At 40.5% G+C, this 22962-nt stretch overlaps 2 protein-coding genes across 2 annotated transcripts; one reads left to right on the forward strand and one right to left on the reverse strand.

Moving 5' to 3' along the window:
• Positions 1 to 1618: 1618 nt before the first annotated feature.
• Positions 1619 to 15373, forward strand: LOC134533005 (uncharacterized; the record flags this gene model as incomplete). The annotated part of the gene is made up of 4 exons (XM_063370559.1): positions 1619 to 1727; positions 10099 to 10191; positions 12703 to 12931; positions 14943 to 15373. Coding segments are annotated over 4 exons (657 nt in total), but the record flags the coding sequence as incomplete, so codon positions are not given.
• A 351-nt stretch (positions 15374 to 15724) lies between these two features.
• Positions 15725 to 21886, reverse strand: LOC134533971 (collagen alpha-1(IV) chain-like). Its single transcript, XM_063371823.1, has 2 exons — positions 21792 to 21886; positions 15725 to 18063 (listed from the first exon to the last, which is right to left on the reverse strand). Exons 1-2 carry the CDS (start codon positions 21792 to 21794, stop codon positions 17632 to 17634), a joined length of 435 nt encoding a protein of 144 aa, XP_063227893.1. The 5' UTR covers positions 21795 to 21886; the 3' UTR covers positions 15725 to 17631.
• Positions 21887 to 22962: the final 1076 nt, after the last annotated feature.

A 22962-nucleotide genomic window follows, 5' to 3' on the forward strand; every position in this document is an offset into this window, starting at 1 on the left:
TTGCCGATCAAGCTACACAACCACCAACATGTTGCATCATGTTAAGAGTTGTTATTTCGGTTTTTGCACGTGATATTAATTAAATTCACAATATAAACACGCATCGTTGTTTACTAATTTTTTTTTGGAAGTCTAGCATGTACTTAAAATATTAAATCATGTGATATACAGTTTTGTATTAACTGTTCGTATGTTACCTTTGTCTTGAAATTATATATTTAGAAAATCTTCAAATCCATGAAAAACTAAGGTTTGCATTTTTTTAAACTTCATTTTTTATTGATTTAATGAATTAGGTATATAGGTACTAGAAGGTAACATACGAATGGTTATTACAAAACTGTATATCACATGCTTTCATGTTTTCAAACATGATAGGAATGAAATAAATGTTTGCCCTTAATTTCATAAGAACCATTAAATAAAGACATGATTAGTAAAAAAAACTTTTCACAAACAATTATGCATATATGTATTACGAATTAATTTAAAATCTTGTAAAAAATCACAAAAAAATATAAGCAAAATAATTTAGGATAAACCCCCTTAGAGGACCCGCCTAGTCAGGGGTGTATTTGTGCTAGTGAGGAGGGATGGATAAGTGCGACGCTCACTGTTACTCCTAACGCGGTGTCTCCTCTAAGCGCAAGGCTGCGAACTGGCGCGCAGTCTTCTCGTCGTGCACGAAGCAGCTGTTAAATATGAGCGGTAGCCATAACTTTATTTGGCGGGGAAATGAATATGAAGGTATAATACAGGTGCCTTGAATGCTTTCAAGAATCTGTACCTGGAGTTTACAAGATGCTGATTGATTCCAGTTTAATTAGTGGGGCTAGCACTCGGGGCTCGGACCTGCACTGCGAGTGTTGCAACTGCACTTGTCAGTCGGCGGGGAAATAAGACTGCAGATGATTGAATGGTATTCAGGAGTGTGGGTTGGAATCCCTGCGGAAGATGTCTCAGCTGTGCTGCCTCGTCGGCGCGCCTCTTTGTTCGTGTTCGTCGATTCATTTGACCACTCGTTGGTGATGTAGTGCGGTGTGTCAAATGAGGTTAGACTGTTTTGTTGCGTGTAGTAAGAATTGTGAGCTCATGGTACGACAGAAGTGCGGGTGAATCGGGCACAGAGACTTTTTTTTTCTTCCTGGCCTAAGTTCATCTAAAAAAGGGTCCAGGTTCTAGGTGAGGACCTAGGTGCGTCTCGGGCTTAGCACCTATGCACCCTATCTGCTGGGCTTTAACCATGTGGGAGGGCTCACGCGTACCTTGTGCTACTGGGGATTTTGGCCGTTCATGACAGCGATTTGCGCCATGCCTGACGCTCTAGTCAACGCTAGCTGCTGCGGCCCAGTGAAACCTGCATAGACACAGGTAACACCCTGGGCCGGGTCATGCGGGGATCAACCAACATGCATTAAAGCAAGCAGAGGGACAGGGTCCAGGTGGGAAGAACTGGGTGGGACAGATGGAGGTAGCATGTAGCGATCCTGGTTGCTGCACGCGTCAACAGTCACTGTCACGCGCAGACTACCTGCTGGGCTGGGACGACGGCGGCGCGCCCGCGGAGCGGCGGGACACCCAGGCCCCCGGAGGCGGCGAGGGCGGCGAGGCCCCCGAGGCCCCCGAGGCCCCCGGCGGCGGCGGACTCAGCAAGTGCTCCTGCGAGGGCCCCGCCTGCGACTGCTGCGTCGACTTCAACCTGACCTTCATCGACCTCGGCGGTCCAGGTGCGTACCAAGGGCGTACGGGGAGATGGGGAACGCTCCAAAAAAATATAACACTAAAGCTATGAAGCTCAATAATCCCCTCCACCAACTAAAATAAATAATTTGAAAGCAAACAGAGGGCAGAGTGGTTCTATAAATCCCTCCAGCTCTCCCACCCCCCTCCCTTCCCCCATGATATTGAATTCTGCGTTTGCTCCTGTCATCCACCAGACCACTGCAGTAGATACACCGTTGAAAATGTTCACATTAAAACAACTATCAACCAGTGGCCAACCCCCCTCCTCCCCTTCCATCCCCCCGAGGGGGGCACGTACCCCCCCCCCCTCCTCCTTCAGAAGGATAAAACATGCACTGGATAAAATTACTTCTGCAGTAAATATTTTGTGCTTTTATTTTATTTCAGATACTTATCTCTCTTGAGTTTTGGCTTGCGTTTAGACGGCCATATTTGAAGAAAATTGTTCCGAAAACTTCTAAAGATGCAGACGTTATGTGCATAGGAGCCCATGATGTTCTTTTTATTATATACAACATGTTTACACTTGATAAAAATTTCATGCAGTCAAGAAAATTACTTTTTGAATACAATTGACCTTTTTTTTTGTTTTCGTTATAAATATGTATTATAAAAAGGATCCCGAGTTAATAATATGTTTTCTACTGTTTTACATTTTTTTTTTAGTTGGTGTTGTGACTTCTTACAACTTGCGTGCTTTATAGATGTATATATATATATATATATATATATATATATATAGAGGTAGAGATAAATATATATAGAGAGATGGATAGATGATTTGTATATGTGGAACTTCTTCAAACATATTACAATTCAAAACTGAATGAGGCATTGCAATGCAGGCCGAGCATTAGCTAGATAATGGAATCTTTTTAATATTAGTAATCTCTTATTTTTCAGCTTTTTTCTATATTGCTTTATGAAGTCTAAATTACATACAGACCAGGTAAATAACTATAAACTGGCAGAACAACGTCTGTCGGGATCTGAAAGTGAAATAAATTAATTTTCACACTTGACATTCAAATTAAGAAGACAATTACTAACTACACCCTGTATTCAGCCCGGGCAACGCCTGGTATTACAGCTAGTAAAGTATATTTTCTTACACAATTTTGGAACACATTACATAAATAAGCCTTGTTATTTATGGAAACTAATGCTTCAGAATAAGTGATTTCGAATAACACGAGCATTTTTAGGAACGAATTAGTCGTGCTAAGTGAGGGATAGGTGGAAATAATTGTTGATAATTTCCGTAAATAATTTGTACGTTCAATTTTTCATCGTTTTGCATAACTATGAACTTGTATTATAACAGTTTTCAATGTAATAAATTATAATATTATAACAATTTAATATTTCTACATTCTTAGTATAATGAAAAATGACACAATAGTTATTGACATAGTGGCCATGATAAAGATGTGTCACTAACCGATGCGGCCTTAGCCAAAGAATTCTTCATTTTAAAAGGCTGGTTTCAGTGATAAACTAGCCGTGAAAGAATATTAGAATTCTTTTGATTCTAACACAACCTGGTGCACCACCAAATAAATGCTTTTTTTCGGCATTCTTTTTTACATTTTTTTCAGGCCATTTTCAATTTTTACTCGTTGAATTTATTTATTGAAAGCAGTGTAAGCAACAGTCTATGTTCCATTTTTACTAAAAGATAGAGCTACAATCCCATCAAAGGCCACAAGGATGCATGTAAAGACGCGTGTCAATATTCCTTTCACAAAAGGCTGCATCGGCGATTCTTCAAGGACCCTTGCAACTATTCGAGAGGTCAACAGAAATGACCGTCGACTTTTAAGATTCTTTTTTTTCCATGGGTTATTCAGTTTAGAGGGTCGTTCATCCAGGTATTCGAATGACCGTCGTCTTTTAAGCTTTTTTTTCCATGGGTTATTCAGTTTAGAGGGTCGTTCATCCAGGTATTCGAATGACCGTCGTCTTTTAAGCTTTTTTTTCCATGGGTTATTCAGTTTAGAGGGTCGTTCATCCAGGTATTCGAATGACCGTCGTCTTTTAAGCTTTTTTTCTCCCATGGGTTATTCAGTTTAGAGGGTCGTCCATCCAGGTATTCGAATGACCGTCGTCTTTTAAGCTTTTTTTCCCATGGGTTATTCAGTTTAGAGGGTCGTTCATCCAGGTATTCAAATGACCATCGTCTTTTAAGCTTTTTTTCTCCCATGGGTTATTCAGTTTAGAGGGTCGTCCATCCAGGTATTCGAATGACCGTCGTCTTTTAAGCTTTTTTTCCCATGGGTTATTCAGTTTAGAGGGTCGTCCATCCAGGTATTCGAATTACCGTCGTCTTTTAAGCTTTTTTTTCCATGGGTTATTCAGTTTAGAGGGTCGTTCATCCAGGTATTCGAATGACCGTCGTCTTTTAAGCTTTTTTTTCCATGGGTTATTCAGTTTAGAGGGTCGTTCATCCAGGTATTCGAATGACCGTCGTCTTTTAAGCTTTTTTTTCCCATGGGTTATTCAGTTTAGAGGGTCGTCCATCCAGGTATTCGAATTACCGTCGTCTTTTAAGCTTTTTTTTCCATGGGTTATTCAGTTTAGAGGGTCGTTCATCCAGGTATTCGAATGACCGTCGTCTTTTAAGCTTTTTTTTCCATGGGTTATTCAGTTTAGAGGGTCGTTCATCCAGGTATTCGAATGACCGTCGTCTTTTAAGCTTTTTTTTCCCATGGGTTATTCAGTTTAGAGGGTCGTTCATCCAGGTATTCGAATGACCGTCGTCTTTTAAGCTTTTCTTTCCCATGGGTTATTCAGTTTAGAGGGTCGTTCATCCAGGTATTCGAATGACCGTCGTCTTTTAAGCTTTTTTTTCCATGGGTTATTCAGTTTAGAGGGTCGTTCATCCAGGTATTCGAATGACCGTCGTCTTTTAAGCTTTTTTTTCCATGGGTTATTCAGTTTAGAGGGTCGTTCATCCAGGTATTCGAATGACCGTCGTCTTTTAAGCTTTTTTTTCCCATGGGTTATTCAGTTTAGAGGGTCGTTCATCCAGGTATTCGAATGACCGTCGTCTTTTAAGCTTTTTTTTCCCATGGGTTATTCAGTTTAGAGGGTCGTTCATCCAGGTATTCGAATGACCGTCGTCTTTTAAGCTTTTTTTTCCATGGGTTATTCAGTTTAGAGGGTCGTTCATCCAGGTATTCGAATGACCGTCGTCTTTTAAGCTTTTTTTTCCCATGGGTTATTCAGTTTAGAGGGTCGTTCATCCAGGTATTCGAATGACCGTCGTCTTTTAAGCTTTTTTTTCCCATGGGTTATTCAGTTTAGAGGGTCGTTCATCCAGGTATTCGAATGACCGTCGTCTTTTAAGCTTTTTTTTCCATGGGTTATTCAGTTTAGAGGGTCGTTCATCCAGGTATTCAAATGACCGTCGTCTTTTAAGCTTTTTTTCTCCCATGGGTTATTCAGTTTAGAGGGTCGTCCATCCAGGTATTCGAATGACCGTCGTCTTTTAAGCTTTTTTTCCCATGGGTTATTCAGTTTAGAGGGTCGTCCATCCAGGTATTCGAATTACCGTCGTCTTTTAAGCTTTTTTTTCCATGGGTTATTCAGTTTAGAGGGTCGTCCATCCAGGTATTCAAATTACCGTCGTCTTTTAAGCTTTTTTTCCCATGGGTTATTCAGTTTAGAGGGTCGTCCATCCAGGTATTCGAATTACCGTCGTCTTTTAAGCTTTTTTTTCCATGGGTTATTCAGTTTAGAGGGTCGTTCATCCAGGTATTCGAATGACCGTCGTCTTTTAAGCTTTTTTTTCCATGGGTTATTCAGTTTAGAGGGTCGTTCATCCAGGTATTCGAATGACCGTCGTCTTTTAAGCTTTTTTTTCCCATGGGTTATTCAGTTTAGAGGGTCGTTCATCCAGGTATTCGAATGACCGTCGTCTTTTAAGCTTTTCTTTCCCATGGGTTATTCAGTTTAGAGGGTCGTTCATCCAGGTATTCGAATGACCGTCGTCTTTTAAGCTTTTTTTTCCATGGGTTATTCAGTTTAGAGGGTCGTTCATCCAGGTATTCGAATGACCGTCGTCTTTTAAGCTTTTTTTTCCATGGGTTATTCAGTTTAGAGGGTCGTTCATCCAGGTATTCGAATGACCGTCGTCTTTTAAGCTTTTTTTTCCCATGGGTTATTCAGTTTAGAGGGTCGTTCATCCAGGTATTCGAATGACCGTCGTCTTTTAAGCTTTTTTTTCCCATGGGTTATTCAGTTTAGAGGGTCGTTCATCCAGGTATTCGAATGACCGTCGTCTTTTAAGCTTTTTTTTCCCATGGGTTATTCAGTTTAGAGGGTCGTTCATCCAGGTATTCGAATGACCGTCGTCTTTTAAGCTTTTTTTTCCCATGGGTTATTCAGTTTAGAGGGTCGTTCATCCAGGTATTCGAATGACCGTCGTCTTTTAAGCTTTTTTTTCCCATGGGTTATTCAGTTTAGAGGGTCGTTCATCCAGGTATTCGAATGACCGTCGTCTTTTAAGCTTTTTTTCCGTGGGTTATTCAGTTTAGAGGGTCGTTCATCCAGGTATTCGAATGACCGTCGTCTTTTAAGCTTTTTTTTCCCATGGGTTATTCAGTTTAGAGGGTCGTTCATCCAGGTATTCGAATGACCGTCGTCTTTTAAGCTTTTTTTCCGTGGGTTATTCAGTTTAGAGGGTCGTTCATCCAGGTATTCGAATGACCGTCGTCTTTTAAGCTTTTTTTTCCCATGGGTTATTCAGTTTAGAGGGTCGTTCATCCAGGTATTCGAATGACCGTCGTCTTTTAAGCTTTTTTTTCCATGGGTTATTCAGTTTAGAGGGTCGTTCATCCAGGTATTCGAATGACCGTCGTCTTTTAAGCTTTTTTTTCCATGGGTTATTCAGTTTAGAGGGTCGTTCATCCAGGTATTCGAATGACCGTCGTCTTTTAAGCTTTTTTTTCCATGGGTTATTCAGTTTAGAGGGTCGTTCATCCAGGTATTCGAATGACCGTCGTCTTTTAAGCTTTTTTTTCCCATGGGTTATTCAGTTTAGAGGGTCGTTCATCCAGGTATTCGAATGACCGTCGTCTTTTAAGCTTTTTTTTCCCATGGGTTATTCAGTTTAGAGGGTCGTTCATCCAGGTATTCGAATGACCGTCGTCTTTTAAGCTTTTTTTTCCCATGGGTTATTCAGTTTAGAGGGTCGTTCATCCAGGTATTCGAATGACCGTCGTCTTTTAAGCTTTTTTTTCCCATGGGTTATTCAGTTTAGAGGGTCGTTCATCCAGGTATTCGAATGACCGTCGTCTTTTAAGCTTTTTTTTCCCATGGGTTATTCAGTTTAGAGGGTCGTTCATCCAGGTATTCGAATGACCGTCGTCTTTTAAGCTTTTTTTTCCCATGGGTTATTCAGTTTAGAGGGTCGTTCATCCAGGTATTCGAATGACCGTCGTCTTTTAAGCTTTTTTTCCGTGGGTTATTCAGTTTAGAGGGTCGTTCATCCAGGTATTCGAATGACCGTCGTCTTTTAAGCTTTTTTTTCCCATGGGTTATTCAGTTTAGAGGGTCGTTCATCCAGGTATTCGAATGACCGTCGTCTTTTAAGCTTTTTTTTCCCATGGGTTATTCAGTTTAGAGGGTCGTTCATCCAGGTATTCGAATGACCGTCGTCTTTTAAGCTTTTTTTCCGTGGGTTATTCAGTTTAGAGGGTCGTTCATCCAGGTATTCGAATGACCGTCGTCTTTTAAGCTTTTTTTTCCCATGGGTTATTCAGTTTAGAGGGTCGTTCATCCAGGTATTCGAATGACCGTCGTCTTTTAAGCTTTTTTTCCGTGGGTTATTCAGTTTAGAGGGTCGTTCATCCAGGTATTCGAATGACCGTCGTCTTTTAAGCTTTTTTTTCCCATGGGTTATTCAGTTTAGAGGGTCGTTCATCCAGGTATTCGAATGACCGTCGTCTTTTAAGCTTTTTTTTCCCATGGGTTATTCAGTTTAGAGGGTCGTTCATCCAGGTATTCGAATGACCGTCGTCTTTTAAGCTTTTTTTTCCCATGGGTTATTCAGTTTAGAGGGTCGTTCATCCAGGTATTCGAATGACCGTCGTCTTTTAAGCTTTTTTTTCCCATGGGTTATTCAGTTTAGAGGGTCGTTCATCCAGGTATTCGAATGACCGTCGTCTTTTAAGCTTTTTTTTCCCATGGGTTATTCAGTTTAGAGGGTCGTTCATCCAGGTATTCGAATGACCGTCGTCTTTTAAGCTTTTTTTTCCCATGGGTTATTCAGTTTAGAGGGTCGTTCATCCAGGTATTCGAATGACCGTCGTCTTTTAAGCTTTTTTTTCCCATGGGTTATTCAGTTTAGAGGGTCGTTCATCCAGGTATTCGAATGACCGTCGTCTTTTAAGCTTTTTTTCCGTGGGTTATTCAGTTTAGAGGGTCGTTCATCCAGGTATTCGAATGACCGTCGTCTTTTAAGCTTTTTTTTCCCATGGGTTATTCAGTTTAGAGGGTCGTTCATCCAGGTATTCGAATGACCGTCGTCTTTTAAGCTTTTTTTCCGTGGGTTATTCAGTTTAGAGGGTCGTTCATCCAGGTATTCGAATGACCGTCGTCTTTTAAGCTTTTTTTTCCCATGGGTTATTCAGTTTAGAGGGTCGTTCATCCAGGTATTCGAATGACCGTCGTCTTTTAAGCTTTTTTTTCCATGGGTTATTCAGTTTAGAGGGTCGTTCATCCAGGTATTCGAATGACCGTCGTCTTTTAAGCTTTTTTTTCCATGGGTTATTCAGTTTAGAGGGTCGTTCATCCAGGTATTCGAATGACCGTCGTCTTTTAAGCTTTTTTTTCCATGGGTTATTCAGTTTAGAGGGTCGTTCATCCAGGTATTCGAATGACCGTCGTCTTTTAAGCTTTTTTTTCCCATGGGTTATTCAGTTTAGAGGGTCGTTCATCCAGGTATTCGAATGACCGTCGTCTTTTAAGCTTTTTTTTCCCATGGGTTATTCAGTTTAGAGGGTCGTTCATCCAGGTATTCGAATGACCGTCGTCTTTTAAGCTTTTTTTTCCCATGGGTTATTCAGTTTAGAGGGTCGTTCATCCAGGTATTCGAATGACCGTCGTCTTTTAAGCTTTTTTTTCCCATGGGTTATTCAGTTTAGAGGGTCGTTCATCCAGGTATTCGAATGACCGTCGTCTTTTAAGCTTTTTTTTCCCATGGGTTATTCAGTTTAGAGGGTCGTTCATCCAGGTATTCGAATGACCGTCGTCTTTTAAGCTTTTTTTTCCCATGGGTTATTCAGTTTAGAGGGTCGTTCATCCAGGTATTCGAATGACCGTCGTCTTTTAAGCTTTTTTTCCGTGGGTTATTCAGTTTAGAGGGTCGTTCATCCAGGTATTCGAATGACCGTCGTCTTTTAAGCTTTTTTTTCCCATGGGTTATTCAGTTTAGAGGGTCGTTCATCCAGGTATTCGAATGACCGTCGTCTTTTAAGCTTTTTTTTCCCATGGGTTATTCAGTTTAGAGGGTCGTTCATCCAGGTATTCGAATGACCGTCGTCTTTTAAGCTTTTTTTCCGTGGGTTATTCAGTTTAGAGGGTCGTTCATCCAGGTATTCGAATGACCGTCGTCTTTTAAGCTTTTTTTTCCCATGGGTTATTCAGTTTAGAGGGTCGTTCATCCAGGTATTCGAATGACCGTCGTCTTTTAAGCTTTTTTTCCGTGGGTTATTCAGTTTAGAGGGTCGTTCATCCAGGTATTCGAATGACCGTCGTCTTTTAAGCTTTTTTTTCCCATGGGTTATTCAGTTTAGAGGGTCGTTCATCCAGGTATTCGAATGACCGTCGTCTTTTAAGAGGCCACTCGAGTGTTTCAGGGGCACTACGCAACCCGCGTTAACCTCATAACAGTCAATGCTATTTTCATTTTGCTTATAACTAATTAACTAATATAGATTTCGGAATGATGTTTGCTTGATATGTAAGACAAAGATGCTCTTATCAAAGCCCCTTTCTTCAAAAACGTGCATAAATTATGGTTTTATACTAATCTTTACTAATATGCATAAGATTTTTGTCTAGGTTTGAACCATAATTTATGCACGTTTTTGAAGATAGGTGCTTTGATAAAAGCATCGTTGTCTTACATATCAAGCAAGCATCATTTCTAAATCTATATTAGTTAATAAGTTATAAGCAAAATGAAAATTGCATTGAATCTTATTATGTTAACGCGGGTTGCGTAGTGCCCCTGAAACACTGGAGTGGCCTCTTAAGCTTTTTTTTTTTTTTTTCATGGGTTATGGGGGTCGTTCATCCAGGTGTTGGGAAGCAGGCGGTCGTGCGGAGCAGGTGTGAACTTGTTCGCAGGCTGCGTGAGGATGAAGTACGTCTCCCCGGAGGACGGCATCGCCGTGAACGTCTCGTACGGGGACAGCCTGCTGCACAGCGAGGCCGTGAAAGGTGCGTGCATGCTGCATGGAGCGGGCCGGCACCAGCTGTGCTGCAAAGCACGCCGTGGAGAGAAGCCAGTGCTTTCGAACGTGTGAACAATCAACCAGTGGCGTAGCCAGGATTTGTGTATGGGGGGTGTTAAGAAGCATGCCACCGCCCCCCCCCCCCCCCCCGCCCCGTATTAAAACGGAGGTTCCGGGGGTCCTCCCGCGGGAAAATTTGGATTTTAAGGTGTAAAATAGTGCTATTTTAGCAGTTTTCAGTACTTAAATTTAAATATTGTAATGGTAAAAATTTTATTAATTTTAATATGAAATTTGTTTGAGTGATGAATAAGAAATTAATTAAAGATTTGTAGCTAAGGGGGGGGGGGGTGTGTTGAACCCTCTTAACCCCCCCCCCCCTCTGGCTACGCCCCTGCAATCAACGCTACTGCATCTTCGCGTTAATTTTTAACGAGTAGCATCTTAGCCCTTGGTGTAAGGCATTTTGGCGGGAGTAATTCCGTGAATGCGACGGAAGTCAAGGAACGGAAATGCGTAACAACCACGGTGCTGACATCTGTGGAAGATGGCGTGAATCGGAGTTCACAAATACAGAGGGAAACTTCATAGTATTAAATTTTCAGTGAATTTTAACAATATCGGCAGTATTCGTTGTCGAAAATCAGGTATGAAGCCTTTTTTCGCTTTTATCGGAGCAGTTTCGTTATTTACTTTAAAATGTTGGTTTGCCAATCGAATGATGCAATAATCAACGTAGCTGCCAGGCAGAGAATCCTAGTGGAGGTTGTGGAAACTACGTGTGATTCGCGTCAATAAATGTAGTTAAAAACACATCCGTGCGTGTGTTTATATTTATTTTAAATAATCCTACGTTTAATTTCGTGCTCGAGATTTTATTATAAGTGTATATGTAAGACGAGACCAAATTAATTTGCTCTTTACCGAGGTTAGATGTCACACGTCATTGGCGAGTATGAAAGACTCGCTCACAATTTTTTAAGGATATATTTATGTTTATTTAAGTAATTAATGTATTAATGATTAATTTCAACCAGTGTAGCCGTAGAGAAAATCCTGAGCCAGGGCTTAGTAAATTAAACGGCCTTGAGGATGAGCAGTTAGGCTTGACGGACTGTGACTGCGGCGTGCATGGCCGCTGCAGCGCACAATGTCGCCGGCCGACTCCCTCACTTCGCGTCGCGAGCTGCCAGACGACAGACTGTTCCTCTCTCGAGCTTTGGGACTCTGGACCGAGCCTCAAGCCGTTCCGAAGATACGACAATCACGCACGGAAAATTGATATCCGTAAAGCACTATAAAGCTGAGTTATAACTTGATGAACTTTAAAAGTTGATGTATAAATCACGAGATAATTGAGTCATTGTGAATTTATATATAAGTATATTTTTTTTGTTAAAAAAAGTTACGTGTTCACGTAAAAGCGGAGTAAAAAGTTATTTCAACTTGAGATATCACAATAAAATAAAAGCTAAATTTGTGGTTTTTTTTATATTTTCATATAAAGTATTTATAATATTTCATAAAAAGGTTGAAATGATTTATTTAGGTTCGTTATTGAAGACCACAGAATTGTAAATGTCCCATGGCTAATCTCTGACCTATTATTTAATGTAATTTATTGCAACTTTGTACGATAGCCTCTCCCAAAAAGTCAACCTGGATCCGTCCCTGATCCAAGGCCGGTTTAAAGACTACGTAAGAAACGCAAAGGTGCGAGAAATGCAAGAGGCAAAATGTTCAGAAAAATCACATTTTAGAGAACCGATTAATGAACTCTGAAAGGCGCAATAGCACAACGCAAGTATTGTTCAACTTCCAACTTTTTTTTTTTTTTGCTTGCGTTTTCGATGGTCATATTTGAAGAGCAGTGTTAACGAAAACTTTTTTAAGATGCAGACGTTATATGCGTAGAAGCCCTCGATGTTATTTTTTTATTATTTATATCATGTTTACACTTGTTAAACTTTCACGGGGTGAAAGAAAACAACTTTTTTTTAAATCAATTTATTGAAATTTTTTTCTTTATAAATATTAATCATAAAAAGAAGCCTCAGTTAAAACTAATGTTTTGTACTGTATTACGTTTTGTAGTTACAGGGTTGATGACTCTGTTGCGACTTTCGTGCTTGATAAACGACTGTGACTGTTGCGTGGGAATCCTTCTTTTCACAGACGAGAGAGCCAAACCCCCGATCGTGCATCTTCGGTTTTTTTTTGGTTCATTGTAAATAAATATGGCGGGGGTGTTCATAAAAGGATACTAATGGTCAATTAGGTTAGGTTAGCTACATTATAAATACTTTAAAACATTGTGGACGGTTGATTTTGTTAGGATAGCTACGTAAAAGATACGGAAAAAAAAAGCATGAGCTTCGGGGAACTTCGGGTTTTGGCTCTCTCGTGTGTGAAAAGAATGGCTTCCCCCTGCTGCGTGGTGTCGTCCCGGGCGAGACCCCCCCCCCACTACCGACGCCGCGCGCGCGTGTGTGCGCAGGCGCGAACCCGCCGCCCGCCTGCATCGACGTGCTGTCCGACCTGGCGCAGCTGTGCGCGCGCTTCGTGGACCTGGCGCCGACGCGCGACGGGCTGCGCTGGTGCCTGCAGGTGGAGCCCACGCTGCTGGGCGGCGCGCAGGCCGAGTACCACGTGGGCTGCTTCCGCATGGCGCCCGCCGGCATGCAGCTCGACCCGGCCTACAACCGCACCCGCCCGCCGCCAGCCAGGTACCACCTAACCTCACTTCGCCGCGCTCCACGCGCCAAAAACATTCCGTTGTTTTCAAGTTATTGACTTTTTTTTTTTGACGTAACAACGTCCAATAAATCGATGTACGCCGGCTGCACGCACGAAAAAGTATCCCATCTGTGCATGATGGTGGCAAGCACCGTTTACGATTCAGGCAGCGAATTATAGCGGTGGGCATAGGCAGCAAGTGTGTCATTCGTGTCTCTAAATTTGGTATGTACTTAAGCTAATATTTCATTGATCAGTATATTTTTCACGCTCGACATTATTTTAAAAAAAATTCTACGTTAAATTTCGTATTATAAGTAGGTATATTTGCAACATGAGCACCATGAGAACACATGAATTTGCTCGTTACCGATGTTAGACGTTTACACATCACTGGCGAGTACTGAAAGACTCGCCCACTTTTTTATCAGTTTTTTTTATCCGTTATTGAGGTTTATTTATGACATACAGTGTTACCAGCGATGTCGTATTACAGGAGAGAAAAAAATCAATGTTCCACGTTGCAAGAATCATTGAAAGGACGTATTCGCCCATGCCTTGGCTGTAATCCGAATCATCAATTGCCGGTATGAGTGCAACAGCGCTGCCACTCGACCACGTGGCAAGAACTCTGTTGAAAACACGTGCTGGACGCTCTAGTGTGTACATCACACAGAAAAAAATTCTGTGCTTTTACCAAAGATTCCATAGGAAACAAGTTGCCAAGAAGTAGTCAGAACACTACAAGAAATATATCGTGGTCTTAGTGGAAAAAGTTGGTAAGTCCACTTTTTTTGTGAAAATGAGTTATCTTCACAGATTAAGTTGTAGCCTAAGGGCAATATCTTCGCCAAGAAAACGTTTGGAAGTTCAAATAATGAATTATTGTGGACGTTTGTTCTAGCTATATTTCGGCAAGTCCATTATAACGCTATTCTAGGCAAGCAAAACTTGGTAAGTGAACTAACCGACTTTTTCCACTAAGCCCACGATATTTTAACAATGTACAACACATGGATATGGTTATTTTTGCATACATGAAATACGTTTATCGAGATAATACTGAGTGTTTCGTACGAAAATTGGTGCAAGATTTTATATTTTAGTTGATATTTCATTCAATAATAATAACCTTAAATCATGGAAAAGATAATCGATTGTTAAATAATTTTACTTTATTTTGTTTTATTGTGCTTATTGATGTGCGTAGTTAATACTGTAAAGGTGTAAGGCTTTCAGGGAACTTGAAATATTGGAGGTACTGGGACAACACAAACCCAGTAGTGATACGGTTGTTTTCATTTTAATGTACAAATTTACAAATATCTGTAATTTTTCACAAATATTTATGTTTCATTTACAAAAAAAAATTGCTTGGAATCCACGCGTGACAAAAGTGAAACTTCTTGCTTATTATATTATTAGGTATAGGAAACATTATTATATTTGGCTGTGGGCTGTGGTTACAGATTAAAAAAAAACTATGCGAACGCCAAATTAATGCTATTGCGCAAGTGTGCAGGTATGCAAGTGTGAAAGTATGCAAGTGCGCAAGTACATGTATGCGAGTGTGCAAGCATGCAAGTGTGTCCCCTGTCGCCGCCTCCTCTACTCCCCTCGTGCAAAGTCGCTTGACTGTAAGCAGGGGCGCAACAACTAAATTTCCAAAGGGGGGGGGGGCAATATACCTTTTTATAAAGAATCATCGATCCCCCCCCCCTATTAAAGCGGGGGGGGGTCCGGAGGTACTCCCCCGGGAAAATTTTGTATATTTCAAGGTGGAAAATGGTGCTATTTAAGCAGTTTTATTATCTAAAAATTGATTACACAGCACTTTCTTTTGCCCCCGTTTGCCCCCACTTCAATGTTTCAGAGGGGAGGGGGGGAGGCAAAATACCCTTGCCCCCCCCCCCTTGTTGTAGCGCCCCTGACTGTGAGAGAGTGCCAGTGCGCGGCGGGCGGACCGGAGAGCGAGTGCGAGCGCGTGCTCTGGTGACGCAGCAGCGCGGGGACTGAGGCGCCGGCCGAGGAGGCGCAGATCAACGAGGAGGCGCTGCTGGCGGCGGTGAGCGAGTCCGCGGAGCAGGGCATCGCCTTCTTCAGCAACCTGCTGGGGCTGGCGCTCGCCCCCGACAACACCACCACGGCCCCTGACGTCACCACCGCGCAGCCGCCAGCCGCCGGGAAGCACCACTCCGCGCGCTCCGCCCTCAACGGCCTCGAGTGACGGCCGCGGCTTGCCCCCGCCCTATTTATTGTATTTATTCCTCCCGCCAACATCGCTTAGCAGGTTAACAGCATGAGGTCTCCCGTTTAAGAGGCCACTCCAGTGTTTCAGGGGCACTACGCAACCCGCGTTAACCTCATACGATTCAATGTTATTTTCATTTTGCTTATAACTAATTAACTAATGCAGATTTCGAAATGATGCTTGCTTGATACGTAAGACAACTATGCTCTCAACAAAGCCCCTTTCTTCAAAAACGTGCATAAATTATGGTTCAAACCTAGACAATACACTTATGGATATTAGTAAAGATTAGTATAAAACCATAATTTATGCACGTTTTTTGAATAAAGGGGCTTTGTTAAGAGCATCGTTGTCTTACATATCAAGCAAGCATCATTTCGAAATTTATATTAGTTAATTAGTTATAAGCAAAATGAAAATAGCATTGAACCTTATGAGGTTAACGCGGGTTGCGTAGTGCCCCTGAAACACTGGAGTGGCCTCTTAAGAAGTCTAAAGACTTACGAGAAAAAAAAAATCCCAATTCATTTCCCCGGAGAAGCCAATCGCAATCATTGTTGTACATCGGTTAAAATGGGCGGGACAGTGCCTAGTTCCTGCCTCTTTTCGGAACGTGCCACTTCTCTGTTAAGTCTGAGACTCCTAAGACGCTGTTAGTGTTTGTTATGTATGTTTTTTTTTCCCAGATAAGAAACTTTTACTCGGAGTTCTTTTACGGTTTGCACTGTGTTTATTATCAAATAAATTCACTAAAACGCACTTTTATATACGAAGAGTGTCTGTGTGTTTTGTAACAATCTCAAGCATGTTCAACACAAAAAAAAAATTAAAATATTCAAAAAATGTATTTGCGTAATATTTATTACCTTGTTGAATGACACAAAACTATTTAATAATTCATTAAAACAAATATACTAACGGGTAGATCACAGTCACACTTAAACAGTTTTAGACATCTCATTAAATGCGAATGTACTAGAATCTTATTGAAATAAAATAATATACTATAATAAAATTGATGCAGTCAAACGTTGGAGCCATTTAAACATGGACTAGCCTTATTTTATAAATACTTTATGTAAACCATTTATACAGCGGATACTTCAGACTTTGGTCAACAGCTGTTAAATATCTCAATTTTGAATGTTTTGGTTACGTTTCTAGATATTACGAACATTAAATTCAACAAAAAAAAATTCCAATATTGTTTCCATTTTCTAATCCATGCTGCCCAGTTTGTTATATGATGATGTCTGAAGAAGTATCCAATAAGGAATGGTAACCATCTCTTCTTTCTATGCATAATGGTACATGTCAGAATTCTTCCGCTGTGTGACTTCGCTATTCAGACACCTTTTACTTGTCCCCAAATTTTATTGCATCATATTTAAATCAATTATGTGGAGTTAAAATCCTTTAAGAAGTAGCTCGGACGAAATGTTTTATCTCATTATCATTATAAAAGGTCGTGACATACAACCCGTATTAACTTGAAACAGATTAATGAGAAACGTTCATGCACTGCTTGAAATTTTGGAGATTTAAGACATTGAAAATAACCATAGCAATCTATGTTAGGACTGCTGAAAATAATAGTACATTTATATGGATTTAGGAATCACCCAGAAAATTTTTTTCATGGATGCTTAAATATTTATTACGTATAAACGTGGATACAAGATTTCGTCTAACACTCAAAAGCATATATTATTATTAGCAGAAAATCAGAACGTATTTGTAATAATTTTAGCAAAAACAATTTTAATTCCGTAGTCCTTGTAGGCCTATCAGATTTCATTTGCAAAGGCCAAAAATTTTTATTTCAAGGAAATAAATCTGCACTTACATTAACATGTGCATATGGATTTTTTTTTTAAATAAAATAAAAGCGTTGTGATAAATATCTAGCACGAGGCGTCGGCGATCGAGTGCGCACGACTAAAAGCGGACTCTAAATGATCCGTCGCGTCCGTCATCGTCTGTCCGTCAAGCCTAGCAATAGCCTCGCTTCCGTCATTATATTTATTTTTCACTTTGATGCTGCCAACTGGCTGGAAGGCTTACAATTTTGAGGGAAGAAAAGTTCTCTTGTAAAGGTTTTTTTTTTAAGTTTGAAGGTTATGTGCGCTAAGCAATATTATATCATCAACATATTTTTTTTCGCTATAATATTTATCAAATTTTCGAGTTAATTACACTTTTGTGTCTCAGACAATTTTTGTTCCAAATATAAAACTTTAGAAGTGTTCAAACGTAAGTAAAAAACATAATAACAAACAAAGAAAAAAACCTTTTGAAGTAAAGGCAATTACTTTAAGAGATTGTCGGGGTTACAATCTCAGCCGTCCGTCGAAAATTAAAGCTTGGATGGAATTTTTCGGGCCTTCTGATTGATTGGTTGCAGGCCACGCGTTGCGACGGATCGTTTTGAGTTTCGGCTCACTCTTCATCGCCCGGTGTCACGTCCTCGCCGTCCTTGCCCGGCGTCTTCTTGTCTTTGTCGGCGGAGTAGAAGACGAAGGGCAGTTGGGCCCCCGCCGCAGGGTAGAAGCCCCCCGCGGCGCCTCCGTGGCCCGGCGAGGGGTAGCCGGAGTACCCGGGGTAGCCGGGGTGGCCGGGCACTGCAGGGTAGCCGGGGTAGCCGGGGTAGCCGAGGTAGCCGCCCGCCCTGGCGCCGCCCGGCAGGTAGCCGGGGTAGCCGGGGTAGCCGGAGTAGCCGGGGTAGCCGGGGAGCGGCCGGTACCCCCCGCCCAGCCCCAGGAAGTGCTGCTGGATCTTGGACTTGGACGTCGTCTCGCCGGCGCCGGGCGTCTCTTCCGCCGCGGCGACGACGGCGAGGCACAGGAGCGCCAGAGCTGCCAACTTCGCCATCTGAGAAGGAAGAGGGGATGCTCATGCGTAGCTCTCCCTCTGAGGGCCCACCTAGCTAATGTGCATCTACAACTCACTCTGCATCGCAGTACGGCATTTTGGCAATGAGAGTAATCAGCAGAGCGCCAACCAGCTCCCTAATTGCCATTTATTTCACCTACGATTAAAAAAAAACAACATATTTTTACTTTCTTTCCAAAGAACATTTTGAACTTCAAAGAGAGGGTGCGTGATATTAAAATACGGTACATTATAGCTGCAATAACATTTATGTTTTGGTAGTATGAATTTAATTCAATTATAAAGCGCAAAGTTTTCCTATAAGACATACGTGGAAAATAAATTTGCCTGTTCCTCTATTTCTCATAAAGAAAATTAAAAAATAATAAAAATATTTTTTATTCAAAAATTGTAGCTTAACTTCCTAAAAAAAATATAAACTAAAATATTTTTCACAGAAAAATTCTTTCAATCCATGGTTGAATAATAGGTAGCCTATAACTGATGTTAATACTTAATCTAACTTTTAAGTAGGAATTTCTTTACTCTGATAACTTATAAAGTTTCAGTTGCTTTACAGCATAATTTTATATTTTGTATTTTTAGTTTATTCTACACAGCTCCTAATTGCATTTAATCATACTTATAGCATCCAAAAATTTAAGTTTTTTTTTTTTTACTTTTTAATATTATTGTGTCTATAGTAAATGATACTGCACGTAGTACTAGTCTAGAATTATTGTAAACTAGTAGCACACACAAACTTGCTTTTGCGAGTGTTACATTTCCTGTAAAACAGTGTATTTGTTAAATGATGTAAAAAAATATGATGATAATAACAAAACACGGAAATAGCCTTAAAGCCAAATGTCTCATAAAAATTTTAAAAATCAACCTTTTGGACACCAACATAACTGCTAAAAATTTAGCATGTTGCCTAATTTCCAGGTTTTCAAACACTACATAATTTATTCCGTGCTGTTTTCTTATAAACCATGTTGTTTCCTAATCACTTTGTCAAACTGCTCGAGTTTATTCAATAACAATGCTTAATAACAGGAGTATACGTGCGGTGTAATGGCTTATTTATTATTCTTTACGACACGAAAATGTTTAACTAAAATCATGAGATAATTTAAAAAATGGTTATATATTTGAATACCTGAAGTGTCATGTGACATGGCATTGGAAAATGACAAATAACTAGAGACAGGAAAAATTCGCGGATTCATTTCACGACAACCTCAAATTCATATAGTTATACCTCAGTGCTGCCTCTACAACTCACATAGATGACTCTGGGCCAGTGAGAAACACTCAACCGAAGCTGTGTCGAATCACAGGCCGCTACATTGGGACACCTTCACAAGAAAGCAGCCAATGAGAGGGTGACATTTGACCGAGTGTACGTAGAACTATAAAGTTCATCCTAGAAGTCATTGAACCCGCGAATTTTTTCCGGTCCCTACAAATAACACACCGTCACGCAGAGCGCATAATTTTTAAACTAGCATGTCAGACTTCGTGCAAATTAAATAATAGGAACATTTGCATACATGCACATACTTTCAGGGTGATATGGAATTGTATTCAGTGTTTTATAATACTATAGAGGTTTCTTTTTAAAAAAACTACCGTAAATAAACACGTATCATTCTCATCGTGGAAAAGCAAGAACCATGCATTCATTAACAGTAAATTTTTTAAGCATAAGTAAAAATTGCCTACTTATGCTTTTCAACTTTCCTATTAAACGCATTCACATTCTACCATGAAGTAAACTTTCGCATGACCGTATCCTAATTTTTTAGTTAAAGCTAAAATATGCAGAGGAAGAAAGTTGGACGCAAACCATTACCGGTCTGGCCCCCTCGGCCCTTGAGCTTAACGACTTAGCTTAGTGAGCTTAGCGACCCCGACACAAAGCTAATACAAAGCTTAATTCCACGTCTGAGGTGGGGTTACAGCATGCGACATCTCTATCGGTAAATAACCAACTTCATTTGTACTGTACCTGGGGTGGCGTTGCCGGCAGTTAAGCTACCGAAAACAAAGCAACGGTGAGATTTTGTGTGGCCGGAAAAATCGCGGAGGTGTATGTCTATGGGGTTTCGTGTAAGTTATGAACGATGAAGTCACTCTGGTTAGCAACTAGCAAAACAAGCCTTAGCTTCATAAAGGCTAATGACAGAAGTTTGTTTGCTAGCGTGGCTTGAAAGGAACTCGCTAGGAAGAATCGTAAAAATGCCATCATCTAAGGGGTATTGTTAACAACGTCAACGAAAAGTCAGACAATAATAAGCATTAAACTTCATTATAAAAATATATTGTTTTGCTAAGCAGATGAGGTGGTGATGATTCTCATTTTGTATTCAATTTTTTACATGGAGATGACTGCCGACACCCAATCCCAGGCTTTTTACTCCCATGGGCCAAACTCCCAAGCGCCAGGCTATGGCACAGCACACCTGAATTAATACGTTAATTAGTGATATTAACTTCTGTGTATCTGCCGATTTGCTATCATGCAATGAAGCTTAGCATTAAACACAGGAATCTTACTATGTACCTTCACTACAAATTTTAAATAGTTTGTTCTCCTCCAAATCTACTAAACTTTATTTCAAATCTGTTAAAACTGCTCAAAATAAATTTGTAAATTTAATTGGTTTGTTTCAAAGAATAAAATTCACTAATTCACAAGTGAGTTCTAATACACTTCGCACAGATGTTTAGTGAATGACACTGACTGACCTGTCAGCAACAATTCACTAACAGTAGTCTCAGTACACTCAGTTGCAGGACCGTCATGAGAAACCCATATTCTGCTGTTAATAGCACATTTGAGTTAAGGGCAAGGTATTTTTACAAGTTCTATCATTTAGGGCCGGTTTTGACCACATACAGTTAGGAAAAGTAAACTTATGTTGTACTCGGTGGTTAATTTTTGTAATTACGTAGGTATGACTGAAGGTGGCACAGATCCAAACTTGGAGAATATTAAAATGTTAAATACAAACAGGTTACGGTTGGTGCCTAATCCCACACACAATAACCTATGCCACTCGATCTCTAATTAGTAGAGACAATATTTAGATGCGTACATCATTTTATGTTTAATTCAATTAAATTTTTTGAAAGAGGTGATCTCGGTTTTAGCTTTTATTTTTTGTGAAATCTGTTTATTCATAAATAAAGTACATTTTCCAAAACCTAAGACACTTGAGTGTTAAATGACATTAATTTCACCAAAAAAAAAAAAGTATCACTTAAATTTGTAAATGATGAGCTTTTACAATATATATTAATTTGTAACAAGCATGTCTAACTACTGGGAACCAGCAAAATAAATCAACAAGTATACGTGTGTTTCAAAATGTACCAATGCCATAGTATAAAATATGTCACGAATAACAATTGCAATATAAACAAAAAAGCAAAAAAAAATCCTATCTATTTAGTACAAACATATTTGGTACAAACTCCATGCTAAATACGTAATTTACTTTTACTACATTTAATATATCAAAATATTACGACTTTGTGATCTGAAATGAGTTTAGATTGAATATGCTGATTAGTTTAGTAATTTTTTGGTTGCATTACGGTGCTTAATGGTGTATTAACATGCATTCCGGTGTTATATGGTGTGACATGTCATTTTCCGGCGTTAGTGCAGCTTTATCGCAATCTACCACTAACTAGATGCACAAAGCACGAGATCTCACCATGTCAACTGCCGGCGAAGCTCCTGGTGAGGTTCGAGACCGAGGAAGACTGGACGTGAGGGTGAAGTGTCCGGGGTTAGGGCGGCGCTGTGTTATATACCGGACACGCACAAAGCGACGGCGAGCAGGGAAGTCCGCGCCCATTAGCCAGGGGAGTGGAGTCGTGTTCGCGCGGCGCGGAGGAAGTGTCTCGCAGGCACTCCGATGCGCCGGCTGAGCACCGGGGACAGCCGAGCGACCTTGAGGCCCGTCTCCCGGGCGCACCGACCTCCGATCACGTACGGCGATCAGGGGCGTAGCCAGGGGGGGGGGGGGGGTTAGCTCCAAATATTTAATTAATTTCTTATTCATCACTCAAATTTCATATTAAAATTAATAAAATTTTTACCGTTACAATATTTAAATTTAAGTACCGAAAACTGCTAAAATAGCACTATTTTACACCTTAAAATCCAAATTTTCCCGGGGGAGGACCCCCGGACCCCCCGCTTTAATACGGGGGTAGGGGCCCATGCTTCTTAACACCCCCCACTGACGGCGATTGCAATACAAACCAGACGAACCACAACAAAGACTTTGGTCCGTGGCTCTCTTCCTTGATCGCCTCACTATAACCGCTTGGCTGGAAGAAACCTGCCAAATTATTGTTATATTTCTGGAACCAGGGTAGAATCATCATTCCAGTATAGTGTATATAATCAGGGCAGTGTTTTTTTGCTGATTGGTTGACTGCCACGTCGTACCTCTCTACCCTCATGACTGGGTCATGTGGAGTTTTGCAAGTTTTTGATTTTATTTTTTTTAGTCTTTAGTCCTCAAATATTATAATAAATTTAATCAAAATGAGAAATAATCATAGTTTCATGTAGTGCAAGTTCTCAGATGCGCTGCAGCTATGCCAAATGTACGTACTGAAAAATTCAGTAGAGCACATTACGACACGAGACGCTTACCAACTGTTCGGGAATAAATTTTAAGTTCCTCAAATTCCGACACACATACAGCCCCGTAATTTTACCTTGCATGCAAAGTCATGGTAAACAACATATTTCCACGCCTAACCACAAAAATGTCTGCACTTAAAATTATTTGTACTTTCATTGAGATATAGCATTAATGCAATTAGGATGTAACCCTTCTTATAATATAAAAATATCTAATCTGTCACAAG

This window comes from Bacillus rossius, chromosome 1, assembly GCF_032445375.1.
Source record: "Bacillus rossius redtenbacheri isolate Brsri chromosome 1, Brsri_v3, whole genome shotgun sequence".
Classification (NCBI taxonomy): domain Eukaryota; kingdom Metazoa; phylum Arthropoda; class Insecta; order Phasmatodea; family Bacillidae; genus Bacillus; species Bacillus rossius.